This window comes from Centrocercus urophasianus, unplaced genomic scaffold (assembly GCF_019232065.1).
Source record: "Centrocercus urophasianus isolate 14NV4802_14NV808 unplaced genomic scaffold, USGS_Curo_1.0 seq_18, whole genome shotgun sequence".
Classification (NCBI taxonomy): domain Eukaryota; kingdom Metazoa; phylum Chordata; class Aves; order Galliformes; family Phasianidae; genus Centrocercus; species Centrocercus urophasianus.
Window position 1 is genome coordinate 6,380,668 of NW_024884733.1, and position 25,488 is coordinate 6,406,155.

General features: G+C 51.0%; 2 protein-coding genes across 6 annotated transcripts in view; both read left to right on the plus strand.

The window, feature by feature from the left end:
- The window catches only part of PACS2 (phosphofurin acidic cluster sorting protein 2), a 66,924-nt gene extending 50,769 nt beyond the window's left edge, over window positions 1-16,155 (plus strand). For 2 of the 3 annotated variants that reach the window (XM_042819065.1, XM_042819066.1), the window contains exons 19-24: window positions 3,516-3,558; window positions 6,780-6,822; window positions 7,685-7,820; window positions 10,823-11,049; window positions 11,670-11,783; window positions 12,490-16,155. In XM_042819065.1, coding sequence (XP_042674999.1) covers window positions 3,516-3,558; window positions 6,780-6,822; window positions 7,685-7,820; window positions 10,823-11,049; window positions 11,670-11,783; window positions 12,490-12,608 — 682 coding nt within the window. In that variant the 3' untranslated portion in view covers window positions 12,609-16,155. Of the gene's footprint in view, window positions 1-3,515; window positions 3,559-6,779; window positions 6,823-7,684; window positions 7,821-10,822; window positions 11,050-11,669; window positions 11,784-12,489 lie in introns of those variants that run through there. The other variant, XM_042819067.1, reaches the window with a different exon arrangement.
- Window positions 16,156-16,999: 844 nt separating this feature from the next.
- The window catches only part of MTA1 (metastasis associated 1), a 70,347-nt gene continuing 61,858 nt past the window's right edge, over window positions 17,000-25,488 (plus strand). For all 3 annotated transcript variants that reach the window (XM_042819025.1, XM_042819026.1, XM_042819027.1), the window contains exon 1: window positions 17,000-17,193. In XM_042819025.1, the coding sequence (XP_042674959.1) occupies window positions 17,166-17,193 (28 nt within the window). In that variant the 5' untranslated portion in view covers window positions 17,000-17,165. The remainder of the gene's footprint in view (window positions 17,194-25,488) is intronic.

Below are 25,488 nucleotides of genomic sequence, written 5' to 3' on the forward strand. Positions count from 1 at the left end.
AAGCTAAGCCAGCTAGCCAGTCCTTAGGACATAGCTGTATGTGATGAGCTGCTTTATAACTTTATTGCCAGCTGTCCCTATTTGACTGACCTCCGCTGTCCTTCCCATCTCCTTGTTCTGTTTGTCATGCTGAGAAGTTGGCGCATGTACTGCCTGTGGTGGACTGCAAATGGTGCAAAAGCTTTGTCCTATTCTTTTGGAGCATCTGCTGACCTGACTTGGAGAGGGCTGGGAATGGGGAAGGTACTAAGGAAGCAAATCCTTGCCATTTCAACTCAGCTGTGTTACAGTGTGTGACTGGTATTTTGGGAGAACTAAAGGGTAGTGGATTGTCAAGAAACATTGCAGCTCAGGACGCATTTGGGAGCTGAGACCCTGCTGGCAGAGGTGGGCCTCCCACTAGGGGGGGTGCATCATCAATGTTGTTATCTCTCTGCATTGCTGTTTGAAAGAAACCCCACAGTGTTAGAGATCTGTCAGCAGCCACTCACTCCCAGCACACTTGGATTGCTGATCAGTTTGGCACACCTGGGCTGGTGTCAGCCACTACAATTCAGCAACGAGCACAGCTCGTGACACGTGGCTTCTGGATAGCCCTTGTATGAACTTGGGAAGCAGCCTGGCTATTGGAAATGGAGTGTTGCTTGCTGGTAGGGAAAGGGCTGAGTCATTCACTCACTCTTAGCTCAAGTTTTAAGAGAACTTCCACAGCTCTTGCACTTTGCAGTGCAAGAAAGTGCCCTGTGTTAAAGAGTGAGCCTGTGTGGCTCCTGGGCAATAGGAAGCAGAGATAAAGCTATTTTCTGCCTGTTGCATTTCTCTGGCTCCTGTGGGGTGTTGGCCAGCCACAGAGTCCAGATCCTTTCTCTGAGTGCTGCTTCTAAACTGCACCCTGCAGCAGCTGCTGAGTGTGAACACAGCTTGTGAAGATGGACCTGATCCCACCTAGCTGGTTGCTGCCTGAACCTCCTCACGCAGTGGAAATCTTTACCTGCACCCCTTGTCTGATGGAGCGGTGTGGAAGAGGAAGGAATCAAGGCTCAAGGAACACGATGGAAATTCTGCTACATACGGCCAGTCTGCTGTGGGAGCATGAAGAGCAGTGTAGGAGAGTGTTATGGGGAAGCAGAGAGATCACTCATGCAATGTCATTGGAACCTGGAGTCCTTTTGTCCCTTTGCTTCATTTCAGCTCTGGAGACTTGGTGGAACTTGTAAACAAAATCTTAAGGAAAGCCTAGCAACTGGCATAACTGTTCTTAGTGATTATTCAGTTCCTCTTACTGTGATACTAGCGTGCTTTGAGGTGTATTTTGTCCTTTGTCCTAGAAGCGAGAGAGATTATTTCTTCCTCCTGTCAGGAGGCTGACTCCTGGTGGTATACCTTCTCATTTCTAAGAGCCTTAAAGCATCTAAATCTGCCTGTGCATCTTTGTTCAATCTGAATTAATTTATTTTGGTGGAGAGAGAACACGCTAATCTGTTCCTGGGTTGGAACAATTGATTGCAGGTGGAAGGATTATACCCAATCAAAACCAGTAATTTGACAACCACCCATTACAGGTAAAGAAGATTTTCTTTCTAGCCTCTCTGCATGGGTTTAGGATTTATTATTCCTAAGAAATATAGATGAAGCATCCAAAACCACAGTTCAAAATATCACAAACCAGGGTCAGGTCTGGCTTTGCATTAAAGGTGGGTATGCATGCATGTGGTAGGAGAAATAGAAGAGATACTGGCTAAGGTGAGAGGATTCGGGATGAATGTTTTGGGATCGCAAAGGACAAGAAAGAGGAAAGAGTGAAAAAGAGAAAATGAGGAAGGAGCACAGTCATCTTAGCTCTCCTTTGGTCTACATGAGGAGCAGCTGCTCTGGTAAGCTGCATTTTCAGAGGTGTATGTACAAGATTGTACAAGAGTTGCCCAGAGGGTGCGACAGGACTAGCCCAGCTGCAACCCAGCCAGATTGCTTGGGACTGCCTATGTGTCACTGTGAAGTGGTGGCTGAAGCAAATGATTTATTGCAGAGTAGCTCCTCTACTCTCTTTGGTGAGATGGAGCTCCTTGGGGAAATGTGAACAAGTTATCTGCTGGCGTTGGGTAAGGTTTGCTTCTGAAGAGCTTGGAGCAAAGCCACGCAGTAGCTGTGAGATGATTGAGCTATGACTGCGCTTCCTTTGTGTGATGAGCAGGACTTGGTGCTGCCTGATCTGCAGGCTGTAGAGCTGAAGGAAGGGTGAGAAAGCTGAGCTTCTCTCAGCATCAATACGGGTTTCTCCTTTCCCTTGACAAAAGTGGAGCTGGAAGTCTTGTGCTCTGAAGAGATAATTTTGCTGGGGACTTGCATCCGTGGTTGGACACCAACCCACCATCAGGAGCTCAGACATTTTTTTGATGTGCTTTAGGGAAAGAGTGAAGATGCAGTGCTTGGGATCAAGAGCAGGGAGGGAGCAAAGCCCCTCAATAACAGCAACGTTGTGGGTAAAGGCGGTGCAGGATTTTGTACTGAATGTTGCACTGCTCTGAGCACTGAGGGATGTGCAAAAAGAGAAACATGAAGAATCTTGGTGTTTGCCTTCCTACCTGTTTCCCAGCCTTGGCCACTGAGAAGCATTGTGTGCAGTCACTTTCTCGGCTGGACTTCACCTCCTCTGTACGTATGGGTGTGCTCTGCAGCACCCGTGCCTCTGTGTGCAGCACAAGAGGGGAGCAGTGGCTCTGTGGGCCCTTCCAACCCACTTGGATCCTCCCCAAGTCTTTGTGGATTCTCTCTGGCCCCTGTTAGATCTGACTGTGGCCTGCCTTGCCATCCTGTTGTCTTCACCCTCTGGTCTCTGGAGCCTGGGTGGGAGCAGAGCAGGAAGGAACATGCATAGTATTGTCTTCAGGCATCTCTGGGCCATCGTGTGCATTCTGTTGGGTCTGGTTTAGCTGTTTGCCATTCTCAAGCTGGTGTCCTGATCTCCCCAGTGCGCTCCGTTTCTTGTGCAAGCTCCCGATGGCGGGGAACGTGCATCCGTGTGAGTGTGTGCGCGTGCGTCCTGCGGTGCTGTGCCAATAACCACGTGTCACGGCTTGTAACCCCGTGGCAGGCTAACTGCTTTAGAGATGCTGGGATGTGCAAGGTATGGCACATGGCTCCAAAGGTGGGACGTGTGACGGCCATCCATGCAGAGCGCTTCAGGTCCCAGTAAGTAACGCGCAGTTGTTGGTGTTGTTGTGGCGCAGATCCATCTCCTCGCAGCAGGAGGCCGTGTGTCTGTACTGCCATAAAGCATGTTTCTCTGTGAAGCGGGAGGGAGGAGGAGACCTTCCCCTCGGAGATGGGCTGTAAGCTGTGTGCTCCTCCCTGCCCGTGCAGATCTGAGCGTGCTGGCAAGGGGCCCTGAGAGGAGACATTGGACTGGCGCTTGCATACTGTCCATCCCTGCTGCATGCTTGAATGCAACATATGAAGTGAGTATTGTGCCCAGCGTGGAAGCAAGCTATTAACAACTCCTTTCTCTTTGCCTTTAGCCCTGACGAGGAATCTTCGCAGAAGTTCATTCCCTTCGTTGGGGTGAGTGTATTTTAGTTAATGTCTCATGCCACAGGGTTAGAACACTTCCCTGGTCCCTGGGGTACAGCAGGAGCACTGTGTGCTCTAAGACGGAGGGTTAGCATGAGCATCTGATGGTGGGATGCAACCGCCTCGTGTGTAAGCATGCCTCTAAGACCTCTCAGAACATTGCTGGTGCTTCAGTTCCCAAGCAGCCAGTTCCAGGCTTGCATGCCCGCCAGCACGTAGCAAGCACCATAGCCTAGCTGTTACATACTTCAGTACAGAGAAGAAAGCGTGCTGCCAAAATGCTCTGCCCTGTGGCCTGTCTTTGTTTCAGACCAAAGCACCTGTTTGGCACAGAGTTACTGCTGTGCCATGTCAGGGGAGCGGGGTGTGTTCCTGGAAACCTAATCTCAGTTTCCTATGCTGAGTATTACCCTGCATGATCAGTGTGGCCAAATGTAGTATTCCATTATCAGTTTTATGTATGCTTATCATGAATGGTCTCTAGCCCTCTAAATACTCCATCCACTCCTGGGAAAAGGAGAGTACATCCCACTGGGCAGATCACATATCCCACTGTTAGGTTTGCCTAAGGCAGTAGCTGTTTAATGTAGTTTATCATATGAATATGTAGTTGGGATGGTAGTCCCTGACTTGTCCTTCTTGCCTTTACCTTTAAAGTGCACTCTTTCTGGGCAGGGTGTGTTTGTGCTCCTGTTGGTGTGTTTTGTGCACCATGTGCTTTGCCTTCAATAGATTCCCTCCCCTTCTCTGATGCTCTTCAATTCCTTAAGTTTTAGGTATTGAGTCATTGTCCTGTGGCCCAAAGGGTAACCCTTGACTGTTCTTCAGCTACCATGTTCTCTTCCACAGCTCTTGCCTCTGCCCTGTAGCTCATTTTTCTTGCTTGCTGGTTGCCTTGTTCTACCTACTCTGTGTTAAGCTGACTGCTGTGTGTTCCTGTTTGTATCCCCATCAATGCGTCAGAGCTAATCTGAAATCCCAAGGAGTTTAAAGAGTTGATCCACTCCTGCACTCAGGCTGACCTTGCTTTCACTCTGTCTCATTGCAGTGCAGATCTCTCTGCTGTGCTCCTGTGATGGTGACAATAGACTTTTATTTGTAGAGGGAAAGATACCTTTTGCTAAAGTAGAGGCACATCTTCTCAATTTGCTTCCTGCTGATGAGTTTTGCTGTGGTACTGTGTGTGTCCTGTGGTTGCTGGGCAAGAACTGCTGTCATGAAACAGCTGTTTCCCTGCCCCACTAACAGGAAAGGCTCAGAAGTGCTGGAAGGCTCCTGGGCCCGTCTTACTGAGCAGTTAGACTCTGCAGAGCTTTTCATAGGGATTGATTTAGTTCAGCACTGCCATATGCAAGCAAATGGGATCCAGAGGGTTTGTCTGGTTGCTCCTTAAATGAATATTATCCTTACATTAGCAACACTTTTCCAGTCTCGATTTGACTGTGTAGAAGAGAAAGAGAGAAGTGTCTGTGTGTAATGCTGCCAATTTCCCCCAAATTTGCCTTGAAAATACCGCTTGACTTTCCACATTGACTGGTGGAGAGGGTCAGGTCAGTGCTGCTTATTTCTGCCTCTGATGTACTCCTGACATTGGGGCTGTTGGCCAAAAAGGGAGGGAGCTGGAAATGTTGGTGTCTGGGACTCCTAATGTTGCTTAGACTCTGGCTTCTGGACTGCAAAAGCTGAAGATCTGCAGCTGTTTTGGCTGTGCTGCATAGCTGGGCTCTGAGAGGTCAGAGGAGAGCCTTGTGAAGGGCCGACTGCACGCACAGGCCGTGGTTGTGACACTGCATTGTCCTGCACTGTGCCAACAGCCAGGTGCTGGGAGAGTTAACAGGACGCACATCCTTCCTGCAGGGAAAGGAGGCTGGCTGCATCATTGCTGGATGGAGGCTTTGGTGGAAGGGCAGGAGTCCCACGCCCCTTCCTGAATGAAGGGAAGGCATTTAGCCTCGTCTTCCTCCCATGTGTCTGACCTCGAGCAGCATCAGTCAGCCAACAGAAAGGAAAAGGCCGAAAGAGATTTCCTTTCTGGCTTGCAGATCAAGGTGGTTGCAGGCAGTTTTCTGTATTCCTTGTTCTTTCCCTAACTCTAATGCCTCGTCTCCTCGCGTTCCCAGTTCCTTAGAGTCTGTGAAACATCCTCTTGGCATTTAACGCATGCAGCACAAGTGGCTGTTGACTCCAGAGCTTGATTTGTTTCTCTTCAAACAAAGGTTGGCCAGATTGAGCTGCAGGGCCCACTGAGAGTCCTACTTCCATCTCCCAAGCCACTCTGCTGCGCACACTGCTGCATTCCAAGTGACTTTTCCGAGGCTGGGGTTAACAATCTACCAAAGAGCCTCCAAGCTCTCTAAGTCTGGTGCTGAGTGTACAGCCAGCTCCCACCACTTCAAGAGCTGTGCAAAGTGTTTTGCTTCAATGATTAAGTCCTGTTTGTTGCCTCTGTAGCAAAGAAATCTGCTCCCTGAAGATGTGCTCTACACAAACTTAATCATGTTCTGTTTTCAGGCAAAATAGGCTGAGTGACATTTTCTCACTCTAAAATGTTCTACTGACTTGAGAATACTCAGTGTACTGACTGGTGGTTGTTCGTATCAGTGTGCATTTGTGGCCACATTACAGTGTGATTGGAATTGTTCTGAGCTGTACATGTGATGGTTTGTCTGTGCATACAAGCTATGCTAGGAGCTTTATTTTATTTGCCAGATACCTCTCTTGTTTGGAGATTAGAAAACTCTGATCGGAATCTGTACTTTGCTGCTTTTGTGGTTTCCTAACACAACCCAATTCTGGTGCTGCCTGGAAGCAGCTGCACTTGTGTGGTGGAAGCAATCCCAGCATCAGAGCAGTGCTAAAAAGATACCTGTATTCCTTTGTCCTCTCTGCCCTATTCCCACAGGAGGCATAGGCAAGCCTTATAGTCTTATAGGCTAGTGGGAGCTGTGCAAGTCTGTAACAGCTATGTAGGGTTGGTGCTTTCTTTTGGGTAAAGTAGGAGAAGGGATATGAGCTGGTTCTACTCATCTGGATGTGGATAGGACCTGCTGGGCCTTGCAAAACTCCACTTTTACCATGCTTTTACACTGCTTTGACTGTAGGGACAGTGCCACAGGTAGCTTTAGGGTTGGACTGACTTTGGGAGGTGAAGAGTTCCCAAAATTCATAGGGCTCCTGTTTCAGAGTTGTCCTGTTTGCTCTTTCCTTTCTAGGTGGTGAAAGTTGGAATAGTGGAACAATCTTCTGCGACGTCAGGTAACAAGCATCTCATATCTGTTTCTGATGTCACACAGATTGACGGAAGGCTGATTTCACAGGCTGGAAAGACCTGTTTGTTGCTCGTGTCTTCAGGTTTTTGTAAGATGAAATTGCTTGTGTTAGCTCTCAGTTCTGTTGCGTTTAACTCAAAGAATTTCCTTTGTATTTCAAAAAGCTCTTTTTCTTGGTACTTTTTAGAGAGCTTCAGGCTAGTTGAAATTCCCACACCTTCATCCAGGGAACTTCCACTCAGATATGGGCTAACACCCATTTTTTGTATGTGTATGCAATATGGATTCACCACTGTGGTTACTTGAGGTTTCCTACTCCCAACTTGAGAGGCAGCTCCATTCCCTAATGAATTCAATCTCAAACAAGAGCCCAACACTGGGAACTCCAAGACAGGCAGCAGTTTGCCAGTCCAACAACAAATTTTGGGCCATGTTTTAATGTGGGAGTGTAAAGCTTGTTTACACGTGTTTACACCTATTGACATGGTGTAGTGACATTTTTCAGTGTGAACTTTTTTTCCTCCTTCACATACTACTAATCAGAAAGTCTTTTTCCTAATGAAAAATCAGCTGGGAACCTCAGAACAAAAGCTGGGAGAGAAGATGCCAATGGGGAGCCCAGAGCATTGTGAATGTCTCTGCCTCTTACCCAGACATAGGCAGTCCCATGCTGTAGGTGTGGAGCAGTCACAGCTGGTGGGCTAGCTGATCTCTGGGTTGCATCTGAACAAAGCCAATACGGAGATGTGTACAGCAAGAGCGTGGGTAAAGATACTGAGCTACCCCAGTGTGCACGTGCTAGACTGTGAGACAAACACAGACAAACAGCTTGGCTTTCTCTCTGCAAGGTGACTCTGATGATGCAGCTCCCTCAAGCTCCAGTGTCCTTTCTTCTACCCCACCTTCTGTATCTCCTGCTGTGAAAGAAGCCTCCCCCACACCACCTTCCTCACCGTCTGTCACAGGCAGCTTCTCATCCTCAAGGTAAAGCATGTTTTGTCTCATACACCCCCCTTGTCTGTGTTATGACATATCCAGGAAGGAGGAAAGCTCCAAAAGGAAAACATGTAGCTCTGCCTTCTTCCTTCTCAGCAAACATTTGAATATGTCACCTCTGTCGTGCGCCTCTCTTGCCTCTGGTCCTTGCTGGCCCCAGGGTAGCTGAGGAAGGTAGAGGGGATCTTACACCTGGTAGAAACATTTTTCAAGGACAGGCATGTTCAATGAGAAGGGGCTGCTTTTGTTTCTGATGGCTTGGTAGAAACCATGATTTTTGGCAACCTGTTTGGGAAAGTTTGTGTTCTCTGTCTTCTGGAAATTTCCCTTTGAGTCTGAATTCTGCTGGGGAGTTATGTAGCCAAATAAAATACTGACCCTAATCCCCAGATACCTGTTCTGTAGCTGGCTTAATCCCTCGCAGTTGTTACAAAACGTTTATAAGGACCAAGAAACTGTAAAGTCAGAGTGACTCACTGGAAATAGCAGGCTTTGTCTCTGTGACATGGGATAGTTGTAAGGTGGTAAAATGTAAATGCAGACTGCCTGAGAGCATATCTGAATAGCAAGGAGACAGCATCTGTAGCAACGTGAAGTTCTGCTTTAGTTGAAACGTGTAGACTTAAAGGGAGGAAACCAGCAGAAGATTGCCAGTAAAGAATTACTCTGGTGAGGACTCATTCTGTTGAACCACAAAATGTTGGTGTAGCTATCTTGCTCTTGCTGTGCAGTTCTGGTATCCACCTCCAGAAGCACATGATGAAGTTGCAGTTTCAGAGGAGCACAGGTAACATGACCAGGGGGGCAGAACAGCATGTAACATCTTATAAGGACGGGCCAGAAATGCTTGGATCCTGTAGTTTTGGGGAAGAGGAGACAGAGGTAAGGTTCTCATGTTTTCCAGAATTGTAGCAGTGCTGGATTTGCTGAATGCTAAACTGTATTTTGCCATACCTGTTGGTACAAGACCTTGGCACACATAAAATTAACAAGAGGTTGGTTGTAAAGGAGAAAGGAAGGGGTTTCTGCACACTACAGGAAGGTGTGTAGGGACCACATTTGCCTCTGCTACTTTTGTAGCAGCGGGATCAGCAGTTCAATGAGGGGTTAGGCAAATTCATGGATAGCAGATCTGTTAATGGATAGCAGAGGATGATGCAGGGATGTCCCCTCTGACATCCTTAGCCCTGTGATCGTCACACTGAGGAAGTCTTAGAGAGTGCCCTGCAGTTAGAGACTGTTCTCTGTAAACAGCGTCTCCTACTGTCCCTTTCCCACTTATCCCTGAGAGCCCCTTGGGGCCCTTTCAAGCCAATTTTAGAAATCAGAAGCTAAAGTTTCCTTTGAGCAAACGGAACTGGAAATGTGGAAGTCCTGGATTAAGCACATGCCCAGTGAGTGGAAAGTGTTAGTGGGTTCAGCCTGCCCTAGGAGCTCACTTACCAAATCCCTGCTGTTGGCTCCTGGGAGAGCCCTCGCTGCCCAGAGAGTCCCAGCTGCTTGCTGCTGTTGAGACTGTGCAGGCTCTGGAGGGCAGAGCTGACATCTCGTCTGGGAGATTCACATGGGCTTTTCAAACGAGGAAGTGGTTTGGGAACTGTACCCCCAGGAGTGCAGGCTGTTAAGAGGAAGTTTAGGTTCAACGTTATTTCATCTCCACTGACCTGGATGTGACTGCACAGGAGATGGAGGATGATCCAAACTTGGAAGATTGAGCCACTTGTTTAGCCAAGGTCGTGTCTGGGACCAGCTTTACAACTGAGATGAGAAATGTGCTGTGAAAAATCCTTGAAACAATCTCGGTTCTGAAGCTGTACTCAGAAACCAAACTGTGGTTTTGGTGGACCTGGATGAACTTTGTTGCTGTCTGGCTTCAGCTGAATAACTGATAAAGGAAATGATTTTCAGAGAAGACTAGTGGTGGTCTATCCTTATTTTACATGAGAGTTTCTGATTATGCAAGTGATGTTGAGGAATGCTTATTTTATTCAAGAGCTTCAATTAATCTCTTTTTAAACAATTACCATTTCTTAAATGAGACCCTGCTAAACATAATTAGTCAGCAGACTGATAGATCAGTTTTTGTTCAGTACTTGCATGTTAATCAACTCCGTGTAGGAAGAAGTACAGGGGTTGGGTAGTGTGAGGAAGGGGCAGACAGAAAGGGTGGTGGAATTTCCCAGGTTGCTCATCTTCCCTTTTCAGGCTTTAGAAAGGCTGACAGTGTGTTTTGGTGGCACATCTGCTGCCCCATGATGTGCGGGAGTTTTCAATAGCACATCATGTCCTGAAATCTGCCATTGTTTAGCAAACATCACAGGGCTTGTGAAGCATTTACCCAGCACAGGAATTTCCCAGCCAGCAGCAGGGCTAAGGAGCGCATTGCTCCATGCCCTAACAGGGACCTGGAAAGGGCAGGAGTGCTGTGTGACCTGGTGGAGCATTTGAACAACAAGGAAGGAAGCTGGTGACAGAAAGAGATCAGGGACATAGGGGTTGGAAGTAATTCAGACAGAGATGGTTTTGGCAATGCTGTGCCTGGCCAGGCCATTCGCTCATCAGTGCTTGGGAGACAGTAGCCAGTAAGTGCTTACAGCTTCTCATCCTTTCTTGAAGACTGGAAGCCACCCTGGGCCGCCTCAGGGGTCAGGTTTGCTAGCTGGGTCACTGCACTCCATGTTGGGAAGTGGTTTGTCTGATCCCTTCCCCACTGCTTAACTCCATGCCTGTGTAGAAGGTCAGCTCATTCCAGCTTGTTGCAGTGCTGAGCTGCTGCCACCCTGTAATGTGACCTGGGCTGCATCACTCAGTGATGACTTCTGCTGTGTTTGTGACTCATGGATCTCACCAAGAAATGTTGCTGCCTGATTTCACAAAGAGCCAAGCATTTCTCCCCAGCTCTGTTTTTCAGTGGCTGCTGCTCTTGACCAGACAGTGAGAGAACTCTGCTGAGCATCGTGCAGAAATGAGCTGCTTCTCTTGTTTTCTAGCCAGGGCCTTGGTGCTGAGCTGATGGGCCTGCAGGTGGATTACTGGATTGCAGCTCCACCCATGGACAGAAAGAGAGACCCGGAGAAGAAGGACCCTTCCACTACCAAAAACACACTGAAATGCACTTTCCGGTCCCTCCAGGTCAGCAGGTTACCTGCCAGCGGGGAGATCGCCACCACTCCAACCATGTCCATGACCGTCGTGACAAAGGAGAAGAACAAGAAAGGTAAGGTAAACGTGCTGACTGTTGCCAAAGGCCAAGAATGCAGTGCTGCTCTCCTTGTTCTGCAGCCTTGGGGCTGATTTGTCAGTCCTGTGTTACAGTCAGTCCCCAGATCCTAGTCTGTCTGTGGGTAAGAAGTGGCTTAATGAGGTGCTAGTTTGAAACGATGGTGGTTCTTTGTGCTGTAAGGAGTTGTGTCTGTGCTCATGGCTAAGATGGCAGAGCTCAAAGGAACAACAGTGGGGACAGAGAAAGGTCTGTTGTGGGTGACTGTGTTAGAAGGCCTGGAGGTGCACAGGGACAGTGTCCACAGCAGTGTTCCTTGTTGCTTGTGTGGGATGCTGGGTGAGATAGGAGGGAGCTCATGCCCTGACCGCCAGGCTGAGATGCTTGGACCTGAAGTCTTTGTGTGCATAGATGGCAGTGCAGAGTGCTGGCATGGTCCTGCTAAACGGTCCTGCCAAACTCCTACCAAACAACTAAGAAATGAATTCAATTGTTACTTTGAGACATGAACATTTAAATAATAATAAAAAAAGCAACACAACATCACTAGTGAGTCTTGGTGCATCTCTTGTGAGCAGCAGAGATTCACTTTCTTTGCCCGTTTGATTTTCTTCCAGTGATGTTTTTACCCAAGAAAACAAAAGACAAGGAAGTTGAGTCAAAGAGCCAGTGCATTGAAGGAATCAGCAGGTTGATTTGCACAGCAAAGCATCAGCAGAACATGCTGCGGGGTATGTACAGCTTGCATCTCCTTGGCTCTGGGGTGAGCCTCAGCTGCCAGCTGTTTTCCTGCAGGCAAAGAGCTGCCCTCGTAGCTGCCCTGTGCCCTGGAGCTGGTGTAATGGGGTCTTGCTGGGGAAGGGCTCACATCTGCAGGCAAACTTAGCAGTGTCTGTCAGGGGAGCTGTGTCTCCAGTTTCAAAAATATCCTCGTTGCCTGTTCAGTAATAATTCCCAGTACTGTTAACAGAAATTTTCTCAGGTCACCCTCCTTCATTCTGGCCCAGTCCATGTGAGGCTGCCGAGTGAGGGGTGGTTGCAGAACAACATCACCTCTGCAGGAAAGGCAGAGACCCCCTGGTGAGAAGTGTGATGTGTCTGTCTCCGTAAGAGCATGTTTGCTCAAAAAAGAAAGCGGAGAGCGTTTGGGAAACTGGAGGGATCAGATCAGGTGAAGCTGAAATCAGCAGTCTGGGAAGCTCCAGTGCTGCTGGAGCAGCAGTCTGAGCCGCTCTTCCTATCACTGGTCTGTGCTTCAGCCACGTGTAGCAACAGTGGTGGGTTGGCCCAGCAGTGCAGCTCACACCCTGAGCACAGAATGTAGCCAGGCCTCCCTCTGCTGACTGCAAGGAGCTTTCTAGCAAAGCTGTTTCTGGCTGACCACTTACCCTTGCTGTTTTCTAACTTACCTGTTTTATTTTTAACCTTCCCCTGTAGTCCTGATTGACGGAGTGGAGTGGAACGACGTCAAGTTCTTTCAACTGGCAGCACAGTGGTCCTCTCATGTCAAGCACTTTCCCATCTGCATATTTGGGCACTCCAAATCTAACTTCTAGCCACGCTCGGAGGGACCTCTGTCCATCCCAGGGACTGCACACCAGGAGCCAGGAACTGCGTGCCAACTCGACTCGCATCACTCTGCCCTCTCCTGCAGAATTAATTACAGATGTGCTTGGATTACTTTTGAATTACTTTTTTTCTATTAACTCTTAAGTTTACTACAAGGGAAGGAAACCCCTTTAAACAAAGGCAAAAAAACAACAACAACAGTCTTAAATATAGATGTGCTGTCAACAAAGCTGTGGGGGAGTTGGCAGGAGCAGGCAACCTGCCCAAACACCTCCCACTTCGGAGCAGATAGCTGAATAACTGCACTGCTTATTAACCTGAGACCTCATTGGTGTGTGTGGGCTGGGGGGGCCGTGGATTTTGCAGAAGATCCTGCATGTTACGATGCGTTTTGACCCCTCCCTCCATATTTCTAGGAAAACCAATGGCCAGTCTTTCTTCCTGCTGCCAAAGGATGAGAGATCAGCGAGTCTGCAGGGCGACCAGCTGTCTGGTTTGAAAACCGAACCGGTGGTTTGCAGAGCTAGAGAGGGGCAGAGAGGAACTTGCCCTGCATTACGTGGGGTCTGCCCTGGGGCTGGGCAGGTGTCTGTGCTCAGTGCTGCCTGAGGAAGGCTGGGCAGGAGCAGGAGCTGGGGAAACACAAGGTGTAAGGAACCTCTGCTGCCCCCTGGTCTGTGACAGTGACCAAACCGAGCCGGTCACCTGCAGTGCTGCTGAGGGACACCACGTCAGTGGGGTCGCTGCTATTTACATACTCACACCGATTATTTACTTGTCAATAAAACCTCGTCCAGCCTCCAAGGGGAAAAGATTTTTTTTTTTAATAGCCGCAAATTTTTTTTAATGCTTTCTTAAAAAATAAAAAAGACAAATAAATAATTTAAAAAAAAAAAAAGGGGGGGAAAAAAAAAAAAAAAAACAAGTTGCCAAAAAGAAAAAATTGAACTACCAAACCCAGGAAGATGAGCCGTTGCCTGTGAAGTGATCCACCACTGTAGTGGCTGGAGCTGCAGCCAGCCAGGTGCTCTGCAAGGCCAGCTGCCTGCCCATCCATCTGTCACACTGCACATGTGAGATAGTGTGTCTGGGCTGCTTCATCTGCTCTGCCTTTGTCCTGCCTGGACTGCGCTGTCTGCACCTGGGTGTGCTGCTGTTGTGCCCAGCTGAGCCACCCAGCACCTCTCCTTGTAGGGACTGTGAGGCTGTAACAGAGCTGCTGGAGGCAGGTGCCCACCTGCAGGCTGTAGGAAGTTGTCCTCGCTGTCTGCTTTGGGAGTATTGTCTGCTCAGGCAGGCATTCATTTCTCTATGAGGTGCATCCTGTCCTCGGCAGGGCATTGCTCCAGGCTGAGCTTTGCTGTGTGATGTGGTCCTGTGCTGCAGTGGAGAACTACAGGTGGAACGGGGCAGTGGATGAAGCTAGATGGGTTCTTCATCTCTGTTGGGCAGCCCTGTGCCTGGGCTCTATTTGGCCTGGCTTTTGATTGTTTGGCACACCTTGGCATTTTCAGAATGTGTTGTTGGAGGACAAGGGATGCTTTTGAGCGTTTCCCAGCTTTAGCTGCTCAGTAGTTATATTTTTCTCTGAAAGGTTTGGAGAATCTGTGTTGCCCTGCTGGTATGGGTCCTGCTCTGCCCTGCTGGTGGGCTGATGGGGAGCAAGGTGAGAGCGTGGTCCCTGCTGCAGCTCGGGGCTGGGCTGCTCTGCTGGCTTTGATTTAATGAAATCCTCCCCGTGACCACATGGGAGGAGGATGCTGTGCAGGCTGTGTGCATGCTCCTGCTGCCCCTTCCCACAGCACTGCCTCCCAGCTGCCAGCACACAGCTGGGGCAGGGCTCAGCTCTCATCGCTGTATCCATCTACTCCTGTGGTTTTGGTTGACCTGAGCTGATGCTGTAGGACTGCGTAGTGTTGCCTAGCAGCAGCAGCGTGGGAGATGGTGTATAAGCACATCCTTTTTTTTTTTCTTTTTTTTTCTTTCTTCTTTTAAATTGTATTGAGGCTGTTGAATCGAAAAACCCCTTTGAAAGGAAATTAGTGTGAGATTTCTTCCTTGAGTCTCCCACTGCTGTGGCAGGAGCTGAGCATTGGGCTCCATCTCTGGGCACCACACGCAGCCAGGCAGCTCTGTGGCAGGCATGGGATGGGCAGCCCTGCTGCAATGACTGAACGCTGTGCTCCTCTGCGTGTGTTTCAACCTACTGTAAAGAAACAGGCAGTAGCTGGTGCAGGATTGCTGGGTCCTGCCTGTTACGTGTACATTGCCCTGCTCTACTGTGTGTGTGTGTGTGTGTATGTGAGAAAGAAGCACTCGCGCTCGTTGCATTTCATGTTAGTTTGTGTTTTGGTGTAACTTTGTACACCTGAATTCACCGGGTAACACCGGAGGGAGATGGTAACACTGCTGGGAGAAGGGCTTCCACCTTGCTTGGAGGTGAGGGCTCGTTGTGGCACTGACCTGGTTTTACAGCACTGGTGAGCAGACGAGAGATGGAAGGTTTTGTGGCATTGTGTTGCACCGTGTGCTTGCTGGTCCTTTGGTTTGGGTTCTGTGGCTCGTCCCCAGCCCTGGGGATGGTCACCTGCTGTCTGTCCTGCTGCACACGTGGGGTCTTGGGTGGCTTTTCAGCTCCACTCTGCAGCTGCCATCCACTGAAATTCTTATCACTTCCATCTCAGCAGTAGCTGCAGAGTCCTTAATTACCCATGAGCTTGGGGACGGCCACTGTCTCCTCAGCTGGGCTTGGCTGTGTTACTGGTGTGTGTTTGTGACTTAATAAGGCACAGGTGGACGTTTGCTGGGGCTGGAGGAGATTTGCTGTCAGCGTGCGGTCATCCTTTGGCCAACACCCACTGGCCTGAGCTTTACCTGGCACTGCAGCAAAGGCCCTGTGAGTTTCCTCAGCTGCAGTGGGAAGCAGCTCATGCAGGAAGGCTCCTCCCGGTCCTTTCTCACCGGCAACAGGCACGGAGGGGGCAGTGCAGAGCCAGGACTTGGGGCATTGCATATTGTGGCTCAAAGCTTGAAAGGAAGATCCTGTTGAGAGGGGCCAAGCTGATGGGTGCTGCTGGGTTTGCGGGGATGGGGGTCCTGGAGCAACGTTGGGTGCGATGCCTCCGTCCCCAGTCAGCAGGTCCTTGGTTTCCATAGGGAAGAGCACTGTTCTGCAGCACAGCAGTCACCTGCTCAGCATTGCAGGGCATTGCCTGCCCAGCTGCGTGCCGTGGTGATGGGGAAGCACTGTGGATACTGTGTGCTGTGCTGTCAGCCCTGCCTGGGCCGCCGCACAAGATGGGACGTTACCACTTTGTAGATTCCTGAGTTGTCCATCTGTTTCATTGTTGTATTATTTGGGTTCTCAAGTTTTTTTTTTTTTTTTTTTTTTTTTTTTTTTAATGAAGACAGATTAAATGTAAATAGCTTTTTTTTTCTTTTTTTCTTTTTTTTTTTTTTTGAACAAACCGCAACGTGCTCGACCTCGTCAACTATTTTATGGTACTAATGCAACACTAATAAAACTGGACATGAAAGCACACATCCGCCCCTGGAGTCATCTGTCAGCAGGGGCTGTTCGGCACAGGCGGGGCGGTCATCTCCTGCAGGAAGAGCCGCTGGGTGCCACAGCCAGCACAGGGGGGGATTCGGGGCTGGGAGGCGCTGAGCCGCCTGGTGGCTGCGGGCTGGGAGTGGGGGAAACCGGGCTTGGCAAGAGTGCAGGGGAGAGCGGAGCTGGGACGAGCACCGCTCACGCTTCCAGGAACCCGGCCGTGAGCAGGCTGGGGATGCCCGGCTCCCACGGGGCCTCAACTACGGGAAACGGGGCTGCGCTGACAGCCCAGCACGACTTTTTCCTGCGATGTCTATCCAGCGGTCCCCGATCCTTCTTCACGCTGCCTACTGCAGCGCCCACAGGGCGTCCACAGGGACGAGGCTCAGCCCCGTGCCGCGTAACCCCGGGGCCGGAGCCGCGCTCTCACGTCTGAGCGGCGTGAGACGGGGCACCGCGCAATCCGCCGAGGTTCTGCCGCTTAAAAACTCAATTCGGCACCCGGGAAGATCAGCCCACAGCACGCGAGCGGCTGCGGTGCGGTTTGTAGATGTTCATCCCGGCCGATCTAGCCTCGTCCTCCCGCAAGCTCTGAGCGTCGCCCCGCGCACGGACGCGCAGAGCTGGCCGTGAAGCGCGGCGCACCGCCCGTCCCCGCTCGGCTCCCCCAGGCCGGGCGCGGCGCTCTCCGCCCCACGCAGCGCTCCGGGACGGCCTCCTCCTTCCGTCCGTCCCTCCCTCCCCCTTCACTCCCTCCTTCCTTCCCTCCCTCCCGCCGCTCCCGTCCCGCCGCCGCCCCGCCTTCCGCCCGCCGCCCTCCCGCCTTCCTTCAGCGGCCGGGCGGCAGCCGGCGCGGCCCCTTTAATTCCCCCGCTCCCCTCCCCCGCCCGGCCGTTTCAGCCTCCATTTTCCAGCGGATCCGGCACCTGGAGGAGGAGAAGGAGGAGGCGGCGGGAGCGGCCCGCGCCCCGCACCCGGCCCCGTCCCGGGCATGGCCGCCAACATGTACCGGGTGGGAGGTAGGCGGGCAGGCAGGCGGGCGCTCCCACGGCCCGGCCGCGTGCGGGCGGCGTTGCGGGGCCGGCGGGGCGAGGCGAGGCCCGGGGCGGGGCGGCGGGGTTAGGCCGCGAGCGGGGGCGGCGCGGGGGGGGGACGGCGCGGGAGGCCGGGACCGGAGGGGGGGCGGCGGGGATGGGGGAAGGGGGGGGGGAAGTCGGGCGTGAGGACGGCGGCGGGGTGAAGCGGGGTGAAGGGGCGGCGCGGGGAGGCCGCGGGGCCGCGGGGGGCGGCCCTGGGTGGAGCGGGCGGAGGTGGGGGCCTAGGCTTGGGAAGGGCCGCGCGGGGACGGGGCCGGGAGGTCCTTCTCCCCGCGCCTCCTCGCCCGGGCACCCGTTTGTGAAGCTGCCGTCCCGGCGCCCCTGGGCCGCTCGTCCTTTGTTTTAACTCACGGGGAGAGAAAGGAGAGGCGGCGGGGTCCGGCGTGCGATGTGACTCGGTGCGAACGGCGAGGTGGTCTGGCCTGCGTTCGAGCTCAGCCATTTTCCTCTGCCAGAACTGTTGCGCGGAACTTCCTTCTCCCCGCGCCTCCTCGCCCGGGCACCCGTTTGTGAAAAGGGCTTCAGTAAAACCGCACTAAAATAAACGAGGGGGGGAAAAATATGCGGCGAAGGTGGCCGAGCCGTCCTGCCCAGCCGCCGCTTTCCGTTCTTTACGCCTTTTTGGCCCGTCCTCGCTCCGTGCCCCGAAAAACGTCGCCTCCTTTGTCGCAGTGTGCTGCTTCCCGGCGGTGTTGGTTTACAGACGATGAGCTGTGCCTCTGGGCCGGCCTGCCTCTGCTTCCTGCGCTGCCCCGGTGGTGCGTGAGGAGCCGTGCGTTGGGTTGTAGTGCTGAGAGGGGAGGATGGAGATGAGTGGTGCGAACTTACGGCTGGGCTGCTGGTGTGAGTGGCAGAGGGAATTGTTGTTTGAAGTGGTGCGTGTGAGTCCTGAGTGCTGTGTTGGCGTGTCTCTTGCTTGGCATCTGTACTCTGTGCCCTATAGGCTCATACGGGCGGAGGGAAGGGGCCTGTGCTGGAGATGTAGTGTAGGCCACTTGCTGCTGCAGGCCAGCTCACTGCAGAGTGTGTAGGGTAAGCGCAGCCCACCCTGGCCATTGCTATGGATGATGATGCTGGGATGGTGTCCTTTATTTGGGCCCGGCCTAGTGCTGGGCCATGCTTACAGCAAATGAACCCGTTCTTATGCTGGGGACCCCTGTGCAGCTGTGTGTTGCCAGTACTGAGCAGCTGGCTGGACCCAGCCTCTCGTGCTCTTGCTGCACTGCTGAGGCCGTAGTGAGTGGTGCAGGCCAGCTCTGTTGTGAGAGTGCATGCTGGCACTTGGGCAGTTGTTTTTCCAGATGTCTTTCTTCAGAGCCGCTCTGTAGTCAGCCTGTGCTCCTGCAGCCGGTCATCCACCCCAGGTGTGGGGTTCCCTTGGCCTTAGGTGAACTTTGTGAGGCTCTTGACATCCCTTTTCCCGGCCTGTTGAAGTTCCTCCAAATAGGAGTAGCAGCCCTGCCCTCCAGCATGTGACACGTTTCTCACAGTTCTACAAGTGTCCAGAGAGTGCATTCACATCACCAGAAAGCTTTTCCCTGTGTCCATCAGATGGATGCTGTTACTGGCAGCCAGCCGAGGGTCGTGCTGCTGATTGCACTCTCTGTGCAGCCAGTCTTCTCACTGCAGGGAGTCTCATTGCTCGGGCATGATTTGCCCATGCTGTAGACTGGTGTCGGTCGCCTCTGTGTGCTTGGGATTGGTGTCCAGGCTTTGCTCCATAACCTCCACAGGCAGAGGGCGAGGAGCTGGCTGGTGGCCAGTTCCTGTGCTCGGGTATTGTGCTTGTGGATGAAGCCTTGCTCGGGTGTGCTGCCGAGCCCCACGTGTGGATGGATGCGGCCATTTCTGTGCGACGGCCCCGTCCTGAGCCAGGAGGTTGCGTTGCTGGATTGCTGCTGACCTCTGGTGCTGGTGGCTCCCGCGAATGGCTGTGTGCTGAAGTCGCATGTGCACTCCAGGGCGGGATTAAATCCCCAGCGGATTTGTGCACGGTCGCTTCGTGTACTTCCCATTGCAGGAAGAACATCCAAGAGATAATCCGCTGTTGGCCTTGTGGTTACGAGTCGCGTGTGTGAACTGCAGACCCGACAGCTGCCAGCAGCAGCCTGTGTGATGTAGATCAATAATACTCCTGGAAGTGTGCGCTGATCGCTTTTGGCCTGGTTGTGAAACGCTGTGTGCTTTTGCTTTTGTGATCCGATAGGTGGACTGCACTTCTCTGACAGATGCCAGTGTGAAGCACGCAGTTGGCAGCTGTTTGCAGGGCCTCCCCTTGCAGGAGGTGCTGTCTGCTGCTTGGGGGCGAGCAGGTCAGCGAGCTTCTCCACTTCTGCTCTGTGCCTTCCCCAGGAGTTCAGTTGCAGCACTGCTGAACTCCAGTACTTCTGGAACTGACAGAGCCCCGCTGCAGCTTTATGCTGCTGTGTTATTCCCTTGATGCAGCATGACAGGTTTTTTTGTGTGTTTTTTTTTTGCATTTCCATCTTGCACTGATTGGAGGAACTGAAATCCTTCCACCTTTCCTCCTCCTCTCCCGATGCGATTTTCCTGGATTATTTTTAATCTGAATCAGGCACCCGGTGCAGCTCCCTGTGGGACTGTGTGAACAGCTGAATGGGAGGGCTGGGAACAAGGGGACGGGCAGGAGGGGCAGAGCTACTGAAGCCAGCCCTTCTGCTGAGGCAGACGTCAATTTACACCTTTAGATGAGAAACTTTTTATATATTCTTGACTTTTAAGAGTTACCCTCTTGGTTGGGAGTGTGCTACGCCACTAAATTATTGAGACTGTTGAGTCTGTAGCGTACATAAAGTGTGCTTGAAAGGCATGTGGGGGGTGAGTCAGGCATGTCTGAATGTGTTAGATGTGGCCAGCATGTGTAAGTGAAACTAAGGCCCTTTGGTGCCTGGTGTGGGAACCAAAGTTCTGCTTGGTGATGGAGCTCCACCACCTCTTTGGTGCTGCTGTCCAATCCCACCTGATGTCAGAGTCGCTGTCTGCTGTGTGTGCATCTCTTGCATCAGTGTAACCATCCCTGAAGTTTTTAAGCGTGGCAGCGTGACGTCACCATCCTGTTATTGTAGGGTGTCAGTAATGCATCCCTGGGGACCAGGTTTGGCCTGTCCCTATGCACCTACATACCACAGCCTGGAATGCAGGCTCGTGGCATCCACGTTCCAGCTCATGGTTTGTGGCATCCATAGTGGTGCCTGGAGCTGCTGCCAGGTGACTGAATTGGTCCTCCTGATATCATCATGATCTCAGAAATAACTTTTCTGTCTTTTCCTGGTAGAGAGCAGAGGTGCAGAGCCGTGAAGAAAGCTTGCACAGAAGCATGTTGTTGAGCCCAGACCTGAAGCATGTAATCCAGATAAATTAACGAAGGCACATGTGTAAACCCCTCTCTTGTTCCTTTATTATCGGTGTGTAGATATTATGGATGGCAGGAGGGGTTAATGGAAGCACCACTCCACTGCTCTGTATTCCTTATGAGGGGTGAGCTGTCTTTTTTGGGTTTGGGTTTTTTTTTGCTTTATTAACATTAAGCTGAAGTTGAGTGTTTGAAGGTAACTTGATCTGAGGGTGGGTTTGGTGGTCAGAGGTGTTAAATAACCAGTGAAGATAATAAAAATCAGAGTAAATTCTTGCAGCTTTCTAACTGGTTCATGCAGTCAGCAATCCTAGCAAATACAGGGCGCATTCTAACAGATCACATTTCAGAAATGTGAGGTCTTGTGTTTTCCAGCCTTCCTTACTCTGCCTGATACGGACTGAGCCATGAGATAGGTGCGTGGAGTGGCAGTGCTGTGGCCAGACCTGCAGCATGCTTTGCTCTGTGCAGCTCTGCTGGCTGCAAGGCTGTGGTCACTGGGCAGAGTAGGGTGGGAGCAGGCAGCTGGCTTCTGCTGAGGCAGCATGCTTTGCTGCTCCCTGCCCCAGCTGGGACAGTGCTGGACATCACCTCCATTTCCTTCTGCTCATCTTCAGACAGCACCGATGTAACAGATCACTTCTTGCTTCAGCACCAGGATCTTACTGCATTGTGAAGTTGGTATTCCTCACATCCCCCAGCAGGAAGCCGAGCCAGCCTTCTAGCAGTGCTGCCTGAGCTTCTGCTGGAAGTCAGGTAACTGGAACAGTTGAGAAAGGTGTTCCTGTGAGATAAAGCAGCCCTGGGTCACCCATTGGAGATGGCTGCTGCGGCGCTCACATGCAAAGAAGCCCTGCTTCAAAGCGTGTTGTCAAGTCCTGTTTGATTCCTCCTCTCAACTTGTGAAACCAAATTTGGTCTGTTGGACCGTGTTGTTAACAAGAACTAATGAGCTTCCACTGTAACTGTTTCATGTGTAAGAAAATGCTTAAGTAGGAAAAGACATTGAGGAGATATTTCACATAAAAAACGCCACAAACTTATTTCTAAAGGAACTTTGTCACACCACGGTTCAAAAGGAATCAAATCCTTGTTCTTAGATGAAAAATGTAATTTACTCCCAGCTGCAGATAGTGAGTTCCTCATGTTGTCCTGTAGGATGTGCAGTGTGGCAGTTTGCAGGATCCTCACAACCAGTGCTGGGTGTTCTGCATGACGAAATAAGCTCTGAATGTTTCTGGCAACCTTCTTTCCACACGTTTCACCAAAGGGACAATAAGGCTGAGGATGAGAAGCTTCGGTAGATGCCACAGCTCTTCATTTGTGCCACCTTTTCTTTCAAGGGAAGATTCTTAATGGATCCCGCTTGATTTAGTATCTTGAGGTACATTGAAGCCACTTGTATCTCAACAAAGAATTCAGCCTGTAAAGAGAAGAGCCTAATCACTTCTGATTTACTTGCTTTGCCTCACAAAACCAGCTGCATACCTCCAAGGAAAGTGCTGTATTTACCTAGGAACTCTGGAGGCAGATGAGACCTGGCCTGACTCAACAGAGCAGGTTTGTCTTTAGGAAGGAGGGGTGTTCTTGAGATAGTTTTGACTTGTCATGGATGTACAAGTTTAACTTCAACAAGGACAAGTTAGCTGGCAGCTTTCAGGTATAAGCAAGATAAAATGTAGGCTTCTCCTGCCTCTGGCGCTCTTGTTTGAAGAAACATCTGCCAAGCTGTGGTAGCATTTTGTACTGGATCCGTGTTGTGTGTGACCTGGCACAGGAACCCTGCTCCTGCAGCTATGTGCTGTCATGCTGTGGCAGTGCTAAAGACCAGCCCACATAAAGGTCTGCTGGCACAACTGGAGTTACGTAGGCTCACAACTTTGCTAACGGATAAAATGTTTGTCTAGCTACGTGCTTGGGAACTGAAGTGCTGGAAGAGGTAATACAGAACAGGCTTTGTGTCCAGAGGACTTCAAATCATGCTTACATATCTGGTGTAAAGCAAGGAAGTGGTTTGCCAGGAGTGTGCAGCGTGCTTCCCTTCTGCAGGGCAATGGCTGGTTGCACCTAGCGGGTTGGTGCTGGGTGTAGATGTGCCTCAGGTACAGCTGGAGTATTGGGATGCTGCCGTGAAACACTGATTTCTAAGAGCAGAATTGCTTTTTTACCCTCAGGGAGGAACACTGGAAGTTTTATTTCATCTCCCGTGTTTTCTCACAGGCTCACTTTCAAGTCCTGTTTGCACACAGTCTCCCTCCCTTGCCCTGCCACCAGCCCCTCAAGCTGCAGTTAGATGGATGTGCTGCAGTTCTTATCGAGGTGCCCTGTGAGGTCCCACTGAAACCCCAGCCTCTTCTCAGTGCTGCAGCAGGTTGCTGTCCTGTCGTTTTTTCCACAGATCTGCCTTGTGTTGAAAACAGCGAGCAGTTCCGTGCAGGACTAATAGTGTTGAGTTTCTATACAGTGTGTATTTAATCTGAAGTGGTTCTTCCCCTTCTTCTCCTCTCATCCTTTTGTCATTTTGCTCTTTAGCTGGGAAGGACATGGTACGAACCCTGTGCTTTGCCCACGGCCATGACCCTGAGTCTCTGTATTGCTGCCGCTAGCAGAATACTTGCTGCTTCCCTTGGCAGATACAGCAAACTTTGGGGAAAGTACTTGCCTACAGTGAGTCAATTGGAAGCTGATTGAGGCCAGGACCTGCGGTGACAGCAGTGGTGTTGGGGGACACAGAAGGAAGCAGGTGCTTTGATAACTCCCCCTCATGCTGTGGAGCCTCTGGGGAGTTGCTTAAAATCAAGTATTAATTGCCTCTGCACTGGGAGCCATTTAGTGCCTCTGAGTGTCTGCCTCACCTTGCTCACTTATCTTGTAGCGTTTAGTATCTCCGTTTTTAAGATAGGCATCCATGATCAGAACTTAATTATCTTTGAGACTTCTGTTCCTCTGCAAAATGTTTGAGATTTAACAACTGGGAGGGAAGAACAAATGCATGGCTAATGGGGCTGCATGAACCTCGTTTCACTGAGGATCAGACAAAGAAAGGAAAAAAGATGATGGGAATTTTCTCCCCCCCTTCTTTGACATGACAGAGAACAAAGAACAGAAGACCTTTGGGAGGTTCCAAATCCCTTCATGCTTTGGAGTTAAAGCAGCTGCCTTTTCGTCCAAGCAAGTTGTGTGTCCTTAACTTAGATGCATTCTGCTCCAGCACGGTAGGGAAATTTCTTACCATGAGCAAGGAGCTCAGTAGGGAACACCTCACTTTTGTCCATAACCATTACAAGTCCTTCCGAGTGGCTGGTTTGGTTGGTTGATTTTCAGTGTCTGTGAATGAGGAAGGCTGGTGGCAGCTCTTCTGTTGTGCATGATGTGTGGGGCTGTTGTATGGGCCTTGCCACAGATTGGTTACGCTTTGGGAGTACTGACCCTGGATCTTTGGCAGCAGGTGAGGAAGACTGAGGTGTGGCTTTCATCTCCAATAAGCAAGTTAGTTTGGCTGCCCCTGCAGCCAAGTTCTTCAGTTCTGAAGGAAATTTAACACAAAATGCCTTATTTACCACATGGGAGTGTACATCATCCTTGCTTCTTGAGCACTCTATAACTTGGGAGATAAAAGCCTGCTCCTGGTACTCATGGCTTTGATCACCTTCTCCAAGACAACCCACCACAAGAAATGAGAGCTGAAGCACAAGGAGATGAGTTAGTAAACCTGGGGCAGATGAACCACCTTGGCTCTGTGGTAGTGCATAGGCACAGCCTTTCTGTTTGCTCTGCCTCTTAGCTTCTGCCCATCATGTACAGGTGCATGTTTTGTGAGGCCTTGGCAACATGTACTTCAGCATTGGTGAATTAGCCACGTTTTCTTCTCACTGCTGGAGGCTGGAGTGGCATCATGCGCTGTTCTATTGCTGGCAACAGAGGAGAAGTTAGTGTGAAACTGAGAACGTGGACTTCTGCCATGCCTTGTGAATACGTGAGGCTCAGCTTCCTTGAGTACAAAGCAATCTTGAGCTGCCTCTGCATATGTGTTTGTAGAGGGATGCGTGCTTGGAATTTGATTGTGGTGGTGTAGAGCCTTTATTTTACAGAACGAAGCCCAGCTGCACGTATCCTGCCTCGTGTCCTGGGCAGCTTCAGCCTTCTTTAAGTCATGGTTTTTCTTGGAGAAGGGGAAGCTGGGCCGAGCATACCATATACCCTTGTATGCACACATCTTCAAAGTCATTTTTAGGTGCTTTAAAGTATATTATCAGAGCAGATGGGATCAGGAGGGGCTGCACGCTTGTTCACCACCAGCACGCTTGGCACAGGGGCGATAAGCTGGCGTGTTTAATGTTGAGGGCGGTGTCTTCCCAGTGAATCCCTGCGGGCTCAGGACTGCACAGACACCCTTGTCACACCACCTGCACGCCCTCCAGGAGGGGAAAAGCAGCTTGCCGTGGTGAGGGCTGCTCAGGTGGGAGAAACAAGCATTTAGTTGATTGGAAAGCTGCATTGCTGATGAAGATTTTCTATAGGTGCAACTTTGACGTGTGATTTGTTGTAAATCAGCCAATTGCTGCACACTGCTGGGTGCATTGGGTCTCCTAATCCTTTCCGCAGCACAAACAGGTCTTTCAGCGTTGTGCTTCCTGTAATGACAGCACTGTGCTGTAAGGCTTTCACTTTTGAAACTGTATCTGTTCGGTAACCAAACGTTTCCTCGGGTGATGGCTCAGCGAGAGGATGCTGAGGCAGCAGCCAGGAGCAGAGTGGCCCTGGCTGCTGCGGGGCTGCTGCCAGCAGCTTGGCTTCCCCGGCCTGTGCCACACAAACGGGCACCACGACGGGTTGTACTGCCC